Genomic DNA, 19,997 nt, shown 5'->3' on the forward strand with positions numbered 1-19,997 from the left:
GGTGTGAATGTGAACCTAACCAACAAGAAAATATCTACCAAAAACATTGCCTATAGATTGACCTCATTGACATAGACATTGGAGCAGCAGGCAGCCATGTCTGCAAAAGTGACGCCACATTAATGATATTTCAGAAACGAATAGTAAATAGTTGTTATTGATCAAGTAGGTAGGCATAGATGTATAAATGTCTTTAATCAATGTTAAAGGGGTACTCTGCTCTATGTCCTGCAGGTGGGGTATTCTTTCCAATTTGACACAGTTCTCTCTGCTGCCACCTCTGTCCATGTCAGGAACTGTCCAGAGCAGTAGCAAATCCCAATAGAAAACCTCTCCTGCTCTGGACAGTTCCTGAGATGAGCACAGTATTGCACTGGAAAGAAAAGAGCAGCTGAGGAGTACTGGAAGGCTTGAGATTTTTAAATGGAAGTTTTATTAACAGGTCTGTAAAACTTTTTGACTCCAGTGGATTTAAAAACATTTTTTCCACCGGAGTACCCCTTTAAATTAATATAAGCATGTTTGTCTGATAACCACATTCATACATACAGCAATATGTTGATACCATCTGAACAGTATTCCCCAGGATAATCCTTCTGATCGCAGTAAAACCCATACAAAGGAACAGGACTAATGCTTTTATCCAGATCTATTTCTATAATATATTTTACATCTGCCGAGAAACACAAGCGGTAGGCTGACAAATATTTCACAAACCTCATTATTTCGGGAAGAAAACTTGTTATCTGCAGTCCTGATCTACACTGAAATGTCTGGCATGACGATACTGCCTTTGGGAAGAGACACTTGGTATGCAGCTTGTGCGCCAAGATCCGCACTCCTGGATATTTTATTTGTGTTAAGAGTACCTGGGCAATGAAACCTCAATGGGACATCTTTTCTCTTCGGGTAGCTTCATCAGGGCTGTGTATTGGTCCTAAGAGATAATACCCTACCAAGCAGAAGTGATACACTCACATTACTTTATATACAGAACAGACCAAGAAAGCGCCTGGCACATACTGTAAGGGTATCTATAGGCCACCATTCACCCAGTAGAGACATAAAGAGTTTTCTTTTGGCCTCCACTGTACACTGTGTGATATGTGTGCTTACATGCTATACAGTATGGACTGTTTGTGCTGATGCCACTACCATACCATGTGTTCTAAAGCCACGTTTAGTTTTGGAGTCTACATGTCTTATTGCCTGATACCTTGGCCATCTTATCAGATGAAGGGGGAAAATACTTGCTTGTTGGCTGACCTATTTTTGTTGGCCATACATTGCTGTAGGGAAACGAGTGACGTAATGAGACTAAAGGACTGCACTCATAATCCTCTGATCAATCACATGGCCCAGTCCATTCAATCTTGTTGTTTGGCTATTGTGTAAAAGGACTTTAATCCCTGGTTCCGCTGTTGGAATGACAAAATGCATGCTCGATCACTGCTCCATATGCATTTCCCCATACCACAGCCATGTATTCCAGGGTGGTAGAGTAGCAGGTTTTCTAGTTTTTCCAATACATAATGTTCCCAGCAGCAGTCTCCCACCAGGTGTATATAGATGCTCTGAACTGAAACGGCCTTTGGGTTGGGTTATAGCATTCTTTATACAGCCATGAAATCATTGTGGATGTCCATCAGATCGAATCTGGTCTGACGTCTCTTGCTCAATACCTAGCTTATAGCAGCTATACATCTTCTTTTATTGCTGACATTCTAAATAAGATACTGTAGCTTTCTAATCTGAACAGAAAGATAGAGGATCAATAAAACAAAGCATATCTGTCTATGTTTGTGTATGTTTGTTTTTATTTCGGGCTGCATTGTTTGTGCTTTGACGTAAGGATAATGCAGCCCAAAGATAACACAATGTGATAACTGGCAGAATAGCCACCTCAGCTCCTAGTGCTGACCATGTTGATCACCCTCCTGTAGGCACACTTCTGATATCTCCCATACAGAGGTGTCCCGTCTATACTAAAAACCCTTATTCTATCAGCATCTCCGTAAATCCATTGGTTAAAATTTACACATCGCAGCCAATTGGCAGCCACACAAAGGGCCTTGTAAACATTTCAGCTATTAACATGAATACAGATTCTTTTAACTGCATTTTAAGTCTTGTTTTTGTCTATCTGTCAAATTAAGCCAAATTAGCTTTCATTTAAAGCCAATAAACTGTGATAATTCGCCAAAACTACTAATCTTATTATTACTGGGAGCCAACTTTTTGCTTTGCGAGCAGGAATGTTAAACCTGTTTGTCAGATCTAGGTTTAAATATGCTTTTTTTCTGCTTGGAGTGCTTCTTGTTTTAGTGTGGGGGTCTAGAGGGGTCTATGCTGCCCACCACAGTTCATATTCATCTTTCTGCAGACCATAATTGATACTAGGTGATGGCTAATTTTTTTAACAACCCAGTGTATTTAATTTCCCATTTCGTAACTTTTGGTAATGACTAGTTTTAATCACTTCCAGACACTTTGCTTCACTGTATATGCTATGTGAATTGTTTGCAGGGGATATAAAATAGTTGTAAGTGAATTTCTGGTTCAGTCTTATATATAGGCCTTATTAATATATGGAGTCAAAAGTCTCAGGACATCCTTTTATTCCAGAAAAGAAATGGAAAAGACATATCTGAATACCCCAGCAAGTAATGGGTGAGGGGCCCATCTTTTAGGCTTGATATTGGATCAAGGACACATTTTTCCAATGTAAAGGTGGTCATGTAGCATATCAAAGAAGGCCAGAATTGTCTCAGAAATGGATTGCCACAATCAGATTACCATACTTCATGAGTTATCAACACAGACATTTTCTTTATAATTAGCTTAAAGCGACTGCTTTTAATCCAAGATCTGTCCTGGGGTCCGTTCAGCAGGTGATGCAATTATTGTCCTAAAAAACAACTTTTAAACTTGCAGCCTGTGCCAAACGGGAGTATCTGTGCCCTAACTTTGCACCACCCCTCCGTCCCTCCTCCCCACCCTCTTCATCATTTGGAATGCCACTGAAACATTTTCTGCATGCTGAACATTGCACAGGTGCCTTAACGATCCAGCCCATGTGCCGGGCTGACACAGGTGGGGAACACGAGGCAATCTGCCTGGAGCATTCCTAATGATGAAGAGGGTGGGGAGGAGGGACGGAGGGGTGGTGCAAAGTTAGGGCACAGATACTCCCGTTTGGCATGGGCTTCAAGTTTAAAAGTTTTTTTTTTTTAGAACAATAACTGCATCACCTGCCGAACGGACCCCAGGACAGATCTTGGATTAAAAGCAGCTACCTGACGGTACAAGCAGTTTTGAGGGGTCAGATTGTGGGTACAGAGTCACTTTAAGCTCTGTGTTCAGCACCATGGACAACACATTGAACGCCTCACATAGCTGTCCATCACAGAGAATGTTCCAGATTGTGGCTGAGCTTTAGCATTCGGAGGACTTTTGATCTCAGTTCTTGGGATTGGAGATGATCTGACTGCTAGTTACATACCATTTATGCATGAACTGGTAGACACATCACACCATGCCACTTTTATGGAGTAGTGTCATTGGAGGGACAAAAAAAATTATATAAGCACCATCTAATTTAGTTATTGCTGGAGAATCAACCTCTAAAACAACAAAGTATCAAGTCCAAGTTTTTTCCAGAGGTTGTTCAAGATGATCATACCTGTCAGTATTAGCATTAAAATAGATGGTGGATAGAGATATTACTTAATTGACAACCTTAGGTATGATCTTTCATATTTGTTGTCCTTTTGACTTTGAATGATATGATTTGTATGTAATATTTATCTTTTAGGCTTGCAAGTCCATCGCGTTGCAAGTCCATCTTTTTACACATACTCAACTTCTTAAATTCTGTATAAACATTTTGTTGCAGATTACTTCAAACTGTCTTCTCACACAAAGAACTTAATCCTAGAACTATGCTTGCAGACTCTAACATTACCATATATAGTTCCCTTTACACCTTGAGCACATCGAATACATCAGGGGTATGTGGATGTTTTTGAGGTGGTAATCTATATAAAATATCAGAGCAGGAATCATGATTCAAAGCAACACTATTTAGACAACTTGACGGGTTCTCCGGAAACATAACACCCAAAGTGCAGTTCAGATCTCCAGGGTTATGTTTAGCTGGTCTTCATACAGGCAAGAATGTGAAGGGTAGAGATGATGGCATCTGGAATGTGATTTCATTTTTAGCACGGAAGAATGTGAACATGCCATGTTGAATTCAACAAAAAGATAAAACCATGCGGATTGGAGCCCTTGAGCACAGGGAATATTTCAGGGCAGAATGTGTTTTGTTATGGCTGCTATAGAGCTAGAGTAATACACATGTTCACCTCCATAATAGGGCTCTTTAGTCTGGTCTTGTGTTTGGACATCTTCACTTATATACAGATTATATCATGAAGATGATACTCTCCAGTCCAACAGCTACTGATATTTTCTTGCATCAAGTACATGTAGACACTTGTGGGACTTAAGGAGAAATGGCTTCTTTTTCAAGTTAGCCCCATCTCCCTTCCTCTTGAACATTGTGGAAGGGATTGTCATCACTTTAATGCTGCCTGAACCTCAAGTCATCAGGGTGGTCCCCCGCGGCTTCTGCCTGCCCCACCAGTCTTTATTGATAGTTCTCTACCTACACCCTAATTGAATGAGATTCATTAGTCATGGATATTCTAGGACATGGAGAAGCTGCTGGGTACCACCTTTTTCCGATAAAATCCCGGCGTGGGAACATAGCCTGAAAGTGTTGACAGGTTTTCTTTAAAAATAATCATCCCATCCATTTGAAGACTTATCAGTCTTAGCTCTGATGCAGCCAAGATCTTATGTATTATTAGGTGAATGGAAAGAGTCCTACACACAGATTTACACTAGAGAAGAGTCAGTCTAACCAACAACAACAAAAAGAGACATACCGTAAACTGCTTACTTTTAGGAAAGTTTATACTGCTATCATTTTTACAGACTTTGTTAGATTGCCCTAACAACATACTTAGCATTGTCATAGGCAGTAGACTTGTGCTGACTAACTTACTTGTATAGGGGCTATTGACCCTCCACCAACAGGTGATATCAAGGGGGAGCCAAGGATCGTTCATGTTGCCTGACTCTCTTGTTCTCAGGGAGACAAGTCTGACATCTTAACGACCCTTCATCCCCTCCCCTCATGTGTATGGGGTGATCAGGAAAGATAGTAGTTGGCGAAATGAGCCAACAATGGCCAAGTAGCTCGAAACTACTGCTGCTTCATGCTACATAGAATACATGACTACATTTTCCAGCTATTTTTGCGTTATATCCTAACAGTTCTGGTTCCATAGCTAGTTAAACAGATAATTTGTATGGCTCCTCATGGAATTTGGAACAAACTTCTGAATAAACCTGGAAATTGCTTTCTCTCTTATTACTGTGTAAAAATAGTAACACGCAACTCCACCACTTAGCATGGCACCATACACTCTTTTGTTAGTATTTCCACTTTGACACATAGATGTCTTCTGTAAAAGACAGCTGCTATCCATTCATAAAGGTTGCTTACACTGTATACGGGAGATCAGCTGTTCCTAGTCCTGTTGCGTAAAGCTTTAAGCTGCTTACATCGCTAAGGAAATAATGAAAAAAGAAACCTTTGTCATTCTTATGACACACTGTACTTCTTCCTGCTGTTAAGTAATTGTACCAAAGGAACCATTTTTCCTATTTTTGTTTTATTATATAAGTATTTATTCTTTTAGATATAAAATGTTTTTGATACAATGGATGTATTCCTATATTTTTTATCCAAGCAATGTATTATACATTGTAAAAAAAAAACAAGAATTATTTATATTATTATATTTAAGTAATTGTTGATCTATTTTTTATTGTAGGATAACGTAACCTTATTCTTACGAGGCTGTAAAGAACTTGGTCTGAAAGAATCGCAGCTTTTTGACCCTGGTGATCTGCAGGACAACTCAAACAGAACAACAGTCAGGTGAGTAGTTACATAATGAAATGGTTATTCATATTTTCCATTTGTAATGTCCATGAAGTTATATAGGTTATAAGCAGGGAAGATACATAATGAATGGGTCTAATACAAAGGGTCAACTCCCTTACAAGGGGTGTTACTGTAAATGGTGGTGTATTGCTAGGATACACCACCACTTTGTCTTTTAAAATCCAACCTCTGAGACCCCACTGATTGTGAAAAACTCACAGGTGTAGCAGTATGTCCTGTTCAGTTTCTCTCCTGCACCGCACCCCCTGGTCACCCGCAGTGTAACACAAGTGAATAGCTACATGCATTTCCCTGCAGAAGTAGGCACCCAGGAGCAATGCTGAGCAGGGTACAGACACAGCTTCCTTTTGTAATTCCTTGATCTTGTCTCTCTCAATAGAGCGCCAGACATCTCACCAATGGTGTTAAATATAAATAAATAAATATATATATGTATATATATATATATATATATATATATGAAACTCCATATAACTAAGGTGCAGGATTGGTCTCTGCCTGTAACAGTCTGCTCCAATGGGTCTTTTTAATCAGTAGTTACCACTACAGACATATCTGGTTGTATTTTATAGTTTACAGAAATTTGCTCCATGTCTATCACCATAGATATAGGTGCTCTGACAGCAGATGAGTGGACAACTGCCTTGTCGTACACCCCCGCTGCATAGACTTAGTTTTCGCATTCCATGCCCAGTTTTCTCACATGGTGTGTGCATGCCCTGTCCTTCCTCCACACTGGAGGGGTGCTCTGGACATTATTCATAAAGTGTATGGTATCTGCTTTCATCTAGAGCCTAAGCATTGTATTCTGGGTCTTACTGCATGTGCAGATGAACCTAGTGGGGGGGATTGTAAATGCTCCTAGTTCTCTATCAGAACCATAAACTCATTGTTTAGCATTGGATTAGGCCTAGCCTGACAATTGTCTCTAAACTTGTTTCTAGGGTATTCCCAGTGTGGGACACCAGGAGAATGTTGATGCAGACTAGCTGGGAGTAGTAGTTCTTTAGTCACGTGGTAGGGTAGTATAGTCAGCCTGAAAATCCTCTCTGACCCAACTATTTTTTGTTAATGTTGTTGTTCCAGTTATGCAAACTCCAGGAATGAGAGTTCTGCACACTAGGAGGCTATGTTCACAAAACATATGTTTAGTACTAATCAGGGCCGTTGTTGCCGATTTGCAACAACGGCCGTGATGACTACTAAACTTACATTGTGCTGTGAGTAGAGGGAATCCTGGAAGGAGTGTATACACATAGTATATGCTCTGGCCAGGATTCCATCCGGACGTACAAAAAACTGACATGTCAGTTTTATGCGGCCGCTATTCATTAAATAGGCAGTTCACACAATGGAGTGTTTGGAGTGTTATACGTAGTGTGAACCTGGCTGGATTCTGTAAAAACAACTATAACATCTATTTCACCTTAGTGTATACAATGAATACAATGTAATATGCATAAAACAATAAACAAACTTATACTACCCCATACAGGTTAGAGTAAGGTTTATTTATAGTCACACAGAACCTTGTTGATGAATGGTAGCTAGGCCATAGGTGCTCGGTCACTACACCAGTAGGAGATGGCATTATGTCCTATGCCCCTACTTACCCTCCTTATAATCTGAGCCTGCACATGAATCCACAAGTTGCCCCCACAGTTTGAATTATAGAGTCACCACTATACCCTGTGTGTTATTCTTTAGTCAGACCAGACTTTCTGTCCCAACGCTGAAAAATCTCAGTATCCTATAATGAGATGTTTAATGGAGCAGTTGCCTTCTCCTGACCTTGCATCAATAGGCATGTGTACACAGATATTCTTGGCACCTCGCGGCTGTCTCTATAGCTTGCAGCATGTTTAGTTATTTTATTCCCCAGAAGAATTTCTCTGGTTTGATGAATTGCTCTCATGCAATTGGACTAATATGCAATGTACCTGTTTGTCTGTGAGCATAAGTCTGCCAGACTATGGGGTGAACTCATATTCAGACCAACACTGCAGGAAGAGAACTAGAACATTATTCTATTTATACACTGAAAATCTTTTACTCAGCATTGTTCCTTAACTGTTCAACATAAACCTCAGTTATTAAAGGGAGAGCGAGAACAATAGTAAAATGCAATTTTAGCACAGTTAGAAATCCCATTTATTGCTTGAGTTCCAGGTGCCTTTTTTGCAAGAATTTAGGATTTAAGGCTTGAAATGTCTCTTATTAAAATGACAACACACCTTTGTATTTTTGTATGAAGACTGTGAACATCTGTACATAATGGGGAATCACTGTAGAGGGTTTTGCAGACAGGAAGGGGATGGGTTTAAAAGAGATGTATGCATTGTCGATGAGCTGAGCGGTGAGTACTGATTTATGGAAATGGGAGTAAAACCCTTTAATGACTGTTGTTTTCACAGTGGCCTTAGACATCTCTTAGAATATTTTAGTAATATGCTTGATGCCGGATGTCTAATACCATGTTCATTTTCTTCTTGCAGAATCTCTGATTGCAACAGAAAACTAAGAAATGTAAGTATATTGATTATAAAAAAAAATCAGTGTGTTCATGAGCAGTCTGTGTTGTATAGTTGTGTATATTTTAGTATTGATCACAATTACAGACATCTTGCCTGAGTTCCACAGATCTTCTAGCGAAGACTCCTGGTTGTGTGAGCTCTTGAGTCATGGGACTCCCTTGTATATTCACGTGCAGTGTTCACTAAAAATTAGAATCAGACCTTAGGAATACGTTCAGAGATACTTAATCCACTGCGGATTTTATGGATTTTATCAGTATAATAAGGCTATGTTCACACTCCGGAAATCTATGGTCATTGTTTTCACCTGGCCGGACATGTGCGCCTAAAACTATGGCCGTAGAAATACGCTCATATGGTCTAGTGGTGAAACTCCGGCCGTTGTATAATTTTGCTTCCTAGCTTGTTTCTGAGCGGAATGAAACAGGTCATTTATTTGGAATACTGCGCCCAGCCCAATAAACCACACAGAATTTTTTTTATTTCAAAATCAAGTTTAATTTTGCAGAAATAAGTATTCCATGCACAGCCGCATTGAAATCCACAGCCGTAGTTGGAACATTACCGGCTGGAAATAAATGACATGTTCATTTTTCACGGAGCCGTGAAAACAACGGCCGTTGTCTGATGCATAGTGTGCATTGTACGACCGTAGTTCGTATATATTGCAGCCAAGGCATAAACCTTAAAACTACGGCCATAGTTTTGCGGTTCGGACTACGCCCGTAGTTTTACGTAGTGTGAACATAGCCTAAATGAATAGGTGAACTCTGGAGCGTCAAAGCTGTAGCGTGAAATCTGCAGTGGATAAAGTGCATTATGGTATGTTGACACCTATGTTATCTACCTATCTGTAGATTTCAAACAAAACAAATCTGCAGGTATTCATATCATGTAATCAGGGACTTGTATGTGAAAGAGTCACTACGTTCTTTGAGATTACCTGCAGATTTCCATGTGTGTGTAACAAGTAAGGTACCTCTGAAAGTAAAGGTGTGTTCCAATCTCAGCCATTTAGTGCATGAGGCGGGACCCTGTTACGGCTGCTTACTGGCTGAGCGGACCTGACACGTCATGACCTGGGTCCCAACTTGGCCGGCAGCATCAGCGCTGAAGCCAGGGATGTGAGAGCATGTTATTTCTTTTAGCCTCCCCCTCACTGGCACTATTACAAAAAATCACCCTGCCCAGACTTCCCCTTTAAATTTTTTTGCAAATACATTCATTGAGTAAATTTGCCTCATTCTTCTGATATGCTGTTCTTTGCCTCCTATTGTTGACAGCTCGTGGTCTAGGTTACCAGCCACCACTCTATTCTAAAAGCAGTGGTTGGATTGATATAAGTATATATAATGTTGCTGTATAGAGATATAGGGGGAGATTTATCAAACATGGTATAAAGTGAAACTTGCTCAGTTGCCCCTAGCAACCAATCAGATTCCACTTTTCATTCCTCACAGGCTCTTTGGAAAATGAAAGGTGGAATCTGATTGGTTGCTAGGGGCAACTGAGCCAGTTTCACTTTACACCCTGTTTGATAAATTTCCCCCATAGTGCATATCTATTTTAATATATATATGTTAAAGTTGAGCGAACTTCGCTCATACTTGAGTTTGTCTGAACCTGAGTGTGCATCTTTTGATACAGCCATAGGCTACATCAATGTTTTCCAGGCAGCCTTTAGGGCTTTATCCAACTTCAGCAGCCACTGCTAATCAAATACCGCACACTTGGGTTCTCTTAACCCTAATAGCAACCAATAGCAACTTTTGAAGCAGAGTGGTGGTCGGTAACCTAGACCAGTGCTTCTCAATTCCAGTCCTCAGGCCTCAGCAACAGGTCATGTTTTGAGGATCTCCTTAGTATTTCTCAGGTGATATAATTATACTCAATGCATTGGGTATTAGCACAGGTGTCCTTTGTATGCGATATCCTCAAAACATGACCTGTTGGTGAGGCCTGAGGACTGGAATTGAGAAGCACTGATCTAGACAACGAGCTGTCAACAATGGAAGGGGAAGAGTGGCCTTATCAGGAGAAGGAGGCAAGTTTGGTAAATGAATACTGTATATTTGCAAAAATATTTATCTTGTTGCCATGTTGTACAAGTTTTACTATTTTAGTTGAGATGGCAACACCTCTTCAAACTCCTCACCCACAAAGCTCTCACCAGTGCTGCAGTTACTTAAACAAATACTCAAATAGTCTGTTTATTTGCTGAAGTAGCAGCCCACCAATCAAAGAATGTATCCAAGGGGCGCCACACATGGGCATATTACGACTGCATTTTATTTTGCTTGTGTTATGCTGTAAGTTTCAGCAGGGGCGTAGCTAATGTCTCATGGGCCCTGGTGCAAGAAGTGAACTTCGGCCTCCCCATGCCGTGCTATGCAACTCCATATAGTAATAATGTTCCCTGTTGTGCCCTCCATATAGTAATAATGTAACTGCTGTGCCCCAATATAGTAATAATGCCCCCTTCTGTGCCCTCCATATAGTAATAATGCCCCCTTCTGTGCCCTCCATATAGTAATAATGTCCCCTTCTGTGCCCCTATATAGTAATAATGCCTCCTGCTGTGCCCATATATAGTACACATACACTGGGTGATAAATAATTGTTTTTTAAGTCGCCCTAAAAGAAGTGATCAGCCAGTGAAAGCGAGTTGCTAATCATTGGGCCTATTACACAGGGTAGTATTGGCCTGTTTGGTTGTTAAGCATGCTCTGTAATGGTGCCGTCATCAACTATATTGGTGGGTAATTGCTTCAGGGAATCCTCTGACTTTTATGATAAATGTTTCAGTTTTGCAAGTTAGTTTATATTTAAGGCTATCAAAAAATACTATTCAGCCTGCAATGTGAAGGCACCACCTATGGCAGGGTTCACATACAACGTTCTTGAGGTTTTTTGCTTGCATTTCTTTGTTATCATTAAGCGATGGCATAAGGCAATTCTTGTAGGGAGGTCAGAGAATTGGAATGACGTTGGGAAACCCTTCTCTTCTGGTGGACGGCACTTCACACGCACATCATTTCATCTGATCGAATTCTTTCTGGCTTCCTTCTCTTCTGGCAGAGCATTTCTGACAAAGGAATTACACTTCTGGTGCCTGATCTGAAAGAGATTAGAAGCCGCCTATTCTGGCAGCAGAAAAAGTACTGTACAAATGGAACTTGCCAGAAGCTAAGCAATTATTCGTTTGCCGTAAATCATATTAAATGATGTGCCATAACTCGCCTCTTAGGGTTCATTGGGGCAAACCAATTTCTAAAACAGAGCCAGCGTCAGTCAAATCCATTCTGCCCTGTGAGGCCGAATCCTGACTGAGCTGTCATTCTCTATGTAACTTTCCATTCTGGATTTGACTTTTTCCTCTTTCAAAGCAATGTTCACATTTGTCAACAGGAGGGTTTTTACAAAGGGATTGAGCTCTAATCCAATTGACTCTAATTCTCTGTTGATTTATGCCAGGAGAAGCACTAATGAATATAATTGTGCGCTGGGAACCAATGGCTGTGTATTGTATCTGAATGGCGGGATTCTCTAGAGCTGTGCACAGGGCTGCAGACGTGCTTGCTTTCAGCCAGCGTTCTGGACGTTGCTCTTATAAACCACTAGAGATTGGGAGCTTTTATCAGGCACAGTTCACAATCTGGTAACAATAAGTAGAGGTTAAGAGGGGAACACTCCATTTATCAATATTGCGACAAGGGTCAAATAAAAGGAAGCTGGGAATAACTTGCAATGGAGCAACTTGTTCATCTAGGATGTACGACAGACCTGTGATACACTCTACTATCTTTAAGATGTTGTGTTGCGGAATTGCAAGATTGCACCATAATTACAAGTGAGTAGGGTGCATATTGTCTGCAATTTGTATTTTACAGGGGGGAGACTATGTCTGCCAGGTGTTACATAGGGGCTTTTAATCCTCATGCGCTGGTCAGCTTCCAGTCTGTACGTTTGGTTCCCAGATGCATTTACTTTTCAGCCAATGCAGGTGATATCCCTGAAGGATTTTTGCCTTTATCCAAAAGAAACTGATTGATTGTATTTGTATAGGGACCAAAGGGGTAATGTTTCTCCTTAAAGAGAACATCACAAAGACATGTGGAGATGTTTAGGCCATTCATGTCCTACTGGGAATTTCTGGAAGGAGGATATGCTAAGCAGCTCTCTGATACCACAGAATTCCCAGTGGAGCATAAATGGCTACACATGGCTTTATGTCACTTTCCTGACAGAGAATTATTATTACCCCTTTATTTCCTTGATGGTAGGACTCTCTGCAGCCAGCTAGCAGTTTTGCTCTGCACTGTGAGAGACAGTTACCATGAAAAAAAGATGTTACAGGTGGGTAACCGGCATTGCTTTTAGGACTTCTAGAGAATATACAAACTCTTTACAGATGTTGCCCTTGGTGGGATTTGAACCCCAGCGCTGCAAGGCTACAGTGCTAACCACTGAGCCATAGTGCTGCCCTATTATTGACTTGGCTATTGACAACTTTATACACAGTTATACACACAGCTGCCAATGACTGAGTTGGACCTCCCACTTGACTACAGTACTTGGCCCCATATGAATAATTATGACATGTCCTATTTTTTCACAGAACGAATTACGGATCCGTGAAAAAAAAAAAAGAAACGGAACGCGTGAATAGCTCAATAGAAAGCAATGGGCTATAAAATTGTCCGTGATCACGGACAATTTCACGGAACGTGTGAATAAGGCCTAAATCACAAGTCATCTTGAACTTTTCCCACAAAACTAAATCTGCTCAGCCTCTCCTGTTCAGTAACATCATGCTAGAAGATTGCACTGTGTTTTCAATGAGACAGGTTCCCTTTTAAGAGATCAATGAAAGGAGGAAAAGACACCGGGATGATAGATTGGAGCCCCAGTGTTGCTTTGACACCCTGCTTTGCAATAGCTTACTATTGTACTGTATGTATGAAGGTTATGCCATCTTGTTAGAATAATATTAGGACGTAGATTGTTAGAGATGGAACAATCCTGATAAAACCCTGATATAAATATTTTAATACAATGTCATATCTGCACTGCTGTCTCCCTATAGCCGCCTCATGTGTTACAGTCTCTAGAGGAGTGCACTGTGCTGAGGAAGATTATGTTGTGATGATGTCATTGACAGAGCGATCAGAGCAGCTGTTTAATATTGTCAACTTGTGTGAAATTCTTTCACATTTGAGGCCTTGTAGACATCCCCAGCCTATCTATCCTAAGCCCCATGGCACCATCTCGTCTGGATAGTACTGCACCTTTCATTTCAGGTATGCAGACCCTAGGTTTCCTGGTACTTAATCATTTTACTTGCCGTCTTATCGTTCTATCTCGGATAGAGTGTCACGGTATTTTCAGCTGCCCTTTCAATTACCCAGCTTATTCGAGCTAACAGTCCCATGTTTTCTGCCTGGTAGAATTCACTGCATCTGTTCCCTATTGATACTAAGGGGAAAGTTAAGAAGCTTTAAAGTGAATCTTTTTAGTTTGTTTCTTTTAGGTCTTTTTTAGGTTTAAACACCAAATAAACTAATAAAATATTTAAGGCTGTATAATCACTTTAAAGGGATACTCCAGAGGTGGGAAAAGGTTTCAAATCAACTGGTGCAATAAAGTTGTAATGACTTGTAAATTACTTCTATTTGCAAAAAAAGTCTTTGAGTGCTTATGATCTGCTGTATGCCCTGCAGGAAGTTGTATATTCTTTCCAGTCAGACACGATACTCTCCGCTGTCACCTCTGTCTGTGTCAGGAACTGTCTAGAGCAGGAGAGGTTTGCTATGAGGATTTGCCACTGCTTGAAAAAGTTCCTGACATGGACAAAGGTGGCAGTGAGGAACAGCTTGTCTGTTTGGGAGAATACATTACTTCATGTAGGGCACACAGCATCTGATAAGTACTGGAAGGCCTGTATAACTAGTTAATTTAAAATATCCTGTATAACTAGTTAATTTAAAAAAAAAAGTTTATTTTTTTCCTCTGGAAAAGCCTTTATGCATGTAAGCATTTATGCATACAACCATGTTACAGATCCATGTTGAACAGACCTATAATATAAAAAGTGGGTTCCATTTGCATGGCATTTCAAAGTGTACCTGTCGTTATAACTTTCAAAATCTAAATCAACAGTAGATGTGAAATAAAGCAAGTTTGCCATATACATTTATTATTTTATTATTTTTCTGTTGTTATCATGCTGTAAAACAAAGCTGAACTTACCAGAAATCCAGGTCCAGCCTCTTGAAGGCAGATTTTTTGACTTTTGGTGTTGGTTGAAAAAACAGACTAAACACAGGAATTCTGGCCAGTACAGAGACTCTCGGCTCAGTGTGTCCATCAATCAGATGACTGCCTTCTCTCTGTGAGTTCTCAAATGGCCTGGGATATACAGGACTTCCTGTTTTCTGACACTTTGAGAAAAAAAGAGTCATAAAACAGGAAGTGCCGTGTTCTCCATGATAACTAGAAAAAAAATAATGAATGTGAATTGCAAACTTGCTTTATATCACATCTACTGTTGGTTTAGATTTTGAAAGTTATAACGACAGGTACACTTTAAGGGTCCTATTACACAAAGTGATTTTCAACGATTAACGACTAACGATAAACGATCACTAACGAGATTGTTTATAATTAACCTAAAATCATTCACCATATTACAAAGAACTATAGTCGTTAGTTATGATCGTTACTGAAATCGTTACTATGATCGTTTACTGCTGATCCCAGCAAAACAACGAACAATGTGCAATTACACTGAACGATTAGTGAACAAATGCGGAACTTGAGCGAACGAATGTGGAATTACAGCGAATGATTAGCAATCGATTAACAATAATTTTAGGTGCTGATTTTAAGGCCGTATTACACGTAGTGATTATCGTTCAAAGGTTCGCTATAGCAATTGTTCGCTGGCGATAACTAGTGATTTTTTTTTAGCGAACGATTCTGAGGTTATTACATTCACTAATTCCTGTTATGAATGATCGTTTTTACGTTGTTATATGGTTGCTAATCGTTCCTCAGGACAGTCCACACAACATGTTTTATCGGCAAACGACTTATTACACGAACAAATATGCGAATAATCGGCGAACCACCAACGATATTTTTTCAACATATTGAAAGACCAAAATGAACGATTTTTCATTCGTTGTTTCATCGTTGGGTGCTATTACACGAACAGATAATGGTTCATTTCAATAATTTTAGCGAATTTTTAAACCATAATCGTTCCGTGTAGTAGGGCCTTAAGTAATCTCCCTTATAAAGAATACATTGCTGTCCAGAAGCACCACCCAGTGGCACACAGGTTGCATATGGGTCTTGCGGATATAATGAGTTTATGGGCCAGTGCCATACACATAGTTATGCCCTGTAGATAAGACCTGATGTAGATTTTTTTCTTTATTTTCATTTTAGATGTTTACCTCTAAAATAACCTGATCGTTTTTTACAGTATGTCATGAAGTGCAAAGTAGAACCTCATTGTGCTTTATTTTACTTGTGTATGTGCCATGACGTCTAAGGCTATGTTCACACTTTGTATGAGACCGGCCGGTCTCAGAAAAGATCATCCCGGCTGGTAATGCAGTACCAGACGTTTGATCTTTAGCGCCGCTGAATCCGGATGCGGACACATCTGTACGCACCCGCATCCGAATTCCCTTCTCTACTAAACATCTTGTGGAAACTTTATCATAGCACTTTGGGAACATATCAGGCAAAGGCAAATGTCTTGTTATATAGACTCTGTTAGTAATTTTCATAATCAGCCCAAACTAGTTAATAGTTTTGCTTCAGCTTTATTTATTTTTTATAAATTTTTATAGCATTTTATTGTACGTGTATCAGATTATTATCCAAGTCTGCGCAGTGTATTGTAAATCTAGCCTTATGGCCCTATTCCACGGAACGATTATCGTTCGTTTGCGGACGATATCGACCGCTACGGACGATAATCGTTCCGTGGAATAGAGTGCAACGATCAGCCGACGTCGTTCATGTTGAAAAACAAGCGACTGATATAGCAGCGATCTGCTGCCGTCGCTCCGTTGAATAGGAGCGTCGGCAGCAGATGCTGCTATATCCTATGGGCTGCCCGGACGATCAGCGATCCTCCGAGCAGCCCCCCCGCAGCTCCCCGCCGCCCCTCCCGCACTCACCCGCTCGCTGCAGCCGCGTTGAATAGCGGCGGCAGCGAGCGGCGAACGAGGAGCAAACGAGCACTAATAGCGCTCGTTTGCTCCTCTAAAACGACCCGTGGAATAGGGCCATTAGCCTTAATGACTATAATCTAAAAACTATTTTTTTTTTCTGGAAAAAAAACCCCGTCAATGTGTTGTTTCTGGTTTACCCAAATGTACCAGGGATCAATATAATGCCAGTGGTTCTTACATTGGAATAATGCTTTATTTGTGAAATAAATTTAAAGTCATGCATTCCCTTAAAGACTGTTAAAATATGCCATTAAATGTCACACGTGATGTATTCACATACTTTTCAGCTGGCCTTACACATATAGGCGATTGTGTAATGTTTGGTGTCAGCTTCTCATTTCTTAAAGTGGTACTGAATAGGCGATAAATGCTAGACAGGTGGGAGTCTCTTGTGCTCAGCTGTTTTCACCAGTGCCATGAACACTGAATGGAGTGACAGGGCATGTGCTAGACTACTGCTCCATTCACATTTCTCCAAGCCTTGTTCTTGTGACTTGAGATTACTGGAAAATTGGGTCCCCCATTCTGAAGAAAGGCAGAGTACCAGTGATCTAGCTGCCACCTATCCAGTGATAAGTGAATTTGATTTTCCCCTTTAAATATATATGATGCAACAATAAGTAAATGCCTTTTGGAGAGTTGTTTCTTAAAATGCTTTTTTACTAGGAAGAATTCTGCAACTTTTTGTGTCAACCATGAAACTTTGACCTCTCCCAATTTTAGCCTTTAGTAATGCAACTTTCTAGTACTAGTATACTGTATGCTGTGTAAGTGTTGGTGCCCCCTTGGGACCTGAGCTGTCTGTGCCGTCCTCTGGGCCAGTCTGTCTGGGCGGTGGCAATCATGGCTTGATAAAGTGGTATGAGTGGTGTTGACACGCTGACTTCCACTGAGAGTCATGCTTATCAACTTTGTTTGAAGGATGAGTTTGACCTAGACATGTATTCTCCACCCTTCCTGTTTAGTATCATGTACACCAATGTGATCTGTGTTAACCTTGTGAAAAGCCATCTGCTGCGTGTAATGGAATAATAAGCAGAGTAGTGTGTTTTGCCAGCAATTCCCATGCATCAGCTCTGAAAAATGACGCTTTATGCTCTACTACTGGCAGCATATCATTCATCTGGATGTTTCTGAAAATGGCAGGCAATGGTGTGAAGTCATATTAGGTTTTATTCTTCTTAATACACTCCTGATGTTTCTAGAATCACATATGAACACATTCTGTCCACTGACTATATCAGTGTGGAAGCTTCATAAATCAGAATTTTGTAGATCCAAATATTTATTATAAATTTGAATTATTTTTTTGCATTGAAAATCTTTGTTTTTTATTTCAGGTACTAGTCACTGTCTATTGGCTTGGAAAAGCGGCAAACAGCTGTGCTTCCTACAGTGGAAACCACTTAGATTTAAAGGAGTTTGAGGGTCTGCTGGCACAGATGAGAAAGGTATGGTAAATCTAAGTGAGAGCCAATCCTATGACTCAAATTAGACTCAATTGACCTCTATTCTTCTGTTGTTGTTATTAACTTATTTATTTTTTACTCTGAAGTTTGTATGATTTTTCCAAGTGCAAGTATAACTTAAAGACGATGTACCACCAGGTCACGAGGTCCTGTCACGAGGAAGCTGGTGCCGCAGTCTGTTTGAACCCTTGGTTACCGGCCGGTGCTCAAGTACTGGAGGTCGGCCAGCCGGCCCGCCCCCAGTGGGAGGAAATTCCCTCCCCTCTATGACGCGGCTCCTTTGATTCTAACGGACCCGCTTCATAGAGGGGAGGGAATTCCTACCCACTGGGGGCGGGCCGGCCTACCTCCAGTGCTTAAGAACCGGCCAAGAACCGTGGAAAAAACGGCGCCATACACGGGAACCGGGCCGCGGTTCGGAAAACAGACCGCGGCACCGGCTTCCCCATGATGGCGCCGTTCTATCCCTGTGTCAGGTTAAAGAGGATGTACCTGGTGGTGCATCCTCTTTAGAGGACAAGTGCCATGAAAAACTTTTTCTCAGTAATTAAAGCACATTACATAACTCTGTAATATGCTTCAATCACCTATCTGCCTCCCTTCCCTGTCTTTTCCCCCCTCCACCCCCCACCAGGAAGTGTCCTAACTCACACAGACCTGATTACTGTCGTCACCGTCACCAGGCAGCTCCTCCTTGTGAGGATGAGTCATCAGCAGGAGGGCTGCTCTAGGTCCTGTTACAGCAGCCCCCCCCTCCCCAGACCAAGTGATGGCTTGAAGTTGTTCAGCCAATGGGAGCTGAGCAAGCTGAGTCACCTGGCAAGACAGGGGAGGGGGGAGGCTAGTGTAACAGGAGAAGGAGCTGAGAGAAGAGCTTGGTGACGGTGACGACAGTAATTAGGTCTGTGTGAGTTAGGACACTTCCTGGTGGGGGGGCGGAGGGGGGAAAAGACAGGGAAGGGAGGCAGATAGGTGATTGAAGCATATTACAGAGTTATATAACTTTGTAATGTGCTTCAATTACTGGGAACAAGTTTTTCATGGCACTTGTCCTTTAAGTTATCTGTCTTAGTACTTCTTCCCTCATCTGCACAGTGGCGTAACTACCACTGTAACAGCCACAGCGGCCGCTATGGGGTCCACCACATACGGGGGCCCATCCCTGCAATATGCTGAGCCTCCTGAGCTGTCATCATACTACCAAGGGAGATGCCTACCATGGGGGGACACTATGTACTGGGGGAGAGGGGAGGCAGGATAGTAAAGGAGATGTCTATTTTGGGGGACACTATCTATGGGGGGATACGAGGTGAGATGCCTTTCACGGGGGACACCAGGGGAGATGTCTACCATGGTGGGCACTATCTGCTGGGGTTGATACCAGGGCAGAGGGCTAACAAACAGGGTGATTACCTACAGTGTGATGGGGGTAAGGAGGGTGGTCCTTTCTAGTTACGACTCTGCATCTGCATGATATGAAATACTCAAGTCCAGAGTCAAATACCTTAAAGGAATAGACATAGTAAGACTGAGAACTTTAAGAATATGGACTCAAGAAAAAAAAGATTTTCTATATGTTTTTGCTTTTCTTTATGCTAAGCTACAATATTCAGACCTATATTCATTTTTCAAACTTCGTGGTTAACACTTTGCACTCTGCTCCTAGTTTGAGTTTTTGCATGTGGACATGTTCTTCTCAGTAATG

The 19,997-nt window shown here is 41.1% G+C and overlaps 1 protein-coding gene across 6 annotated transcripts in view; it reads left to right on the forward strand.

The window, feature by feature from the left end:
* The window catches only part of LIMCH1 (LIM and calponin homology domains 1), a 206,224-nt gene that overhangs the window by 128,253 nt on the left and 57,974 nt on the right, over positions 1-19,997 (forward strand). For all 6 annotated transcript variants that reach the window (XM_069977568.1, XM_069977569.1, XM_069977572.1 and 3 more), the window contains 3 exons: positions 5,907-6,013; positions 8,536-8,566; positions 18,164-18,274. In XM_069977568.1, coding sequence (XP_069833669.1) covers positions 5,907-6,013; positions 8,536-8,566; positions 18,164-18,274 — 249 coding nt within the window. The remainder of the gene's footprint in view (positions 1-5,906; positions 6,014-8,535; positions 8,567-18,163; positions 18,275-19,997) is intronic.

This window comes from Dendropsophus ebraccatus, chromosome 7 (assembly GCF_027789765.1).
Source record: "Dendropsophus ebraccatus isolate aDenEbr1 chromosome 7, aDenEbr1.pat, whole genome shotgun sequence".
Taxonomy (NCBI): Eukaryota; Metazoa; Chordata; class Amphibia; order Anura; family Hylidae; genus Dendropsophus; species Dendropsophus ebraccatus.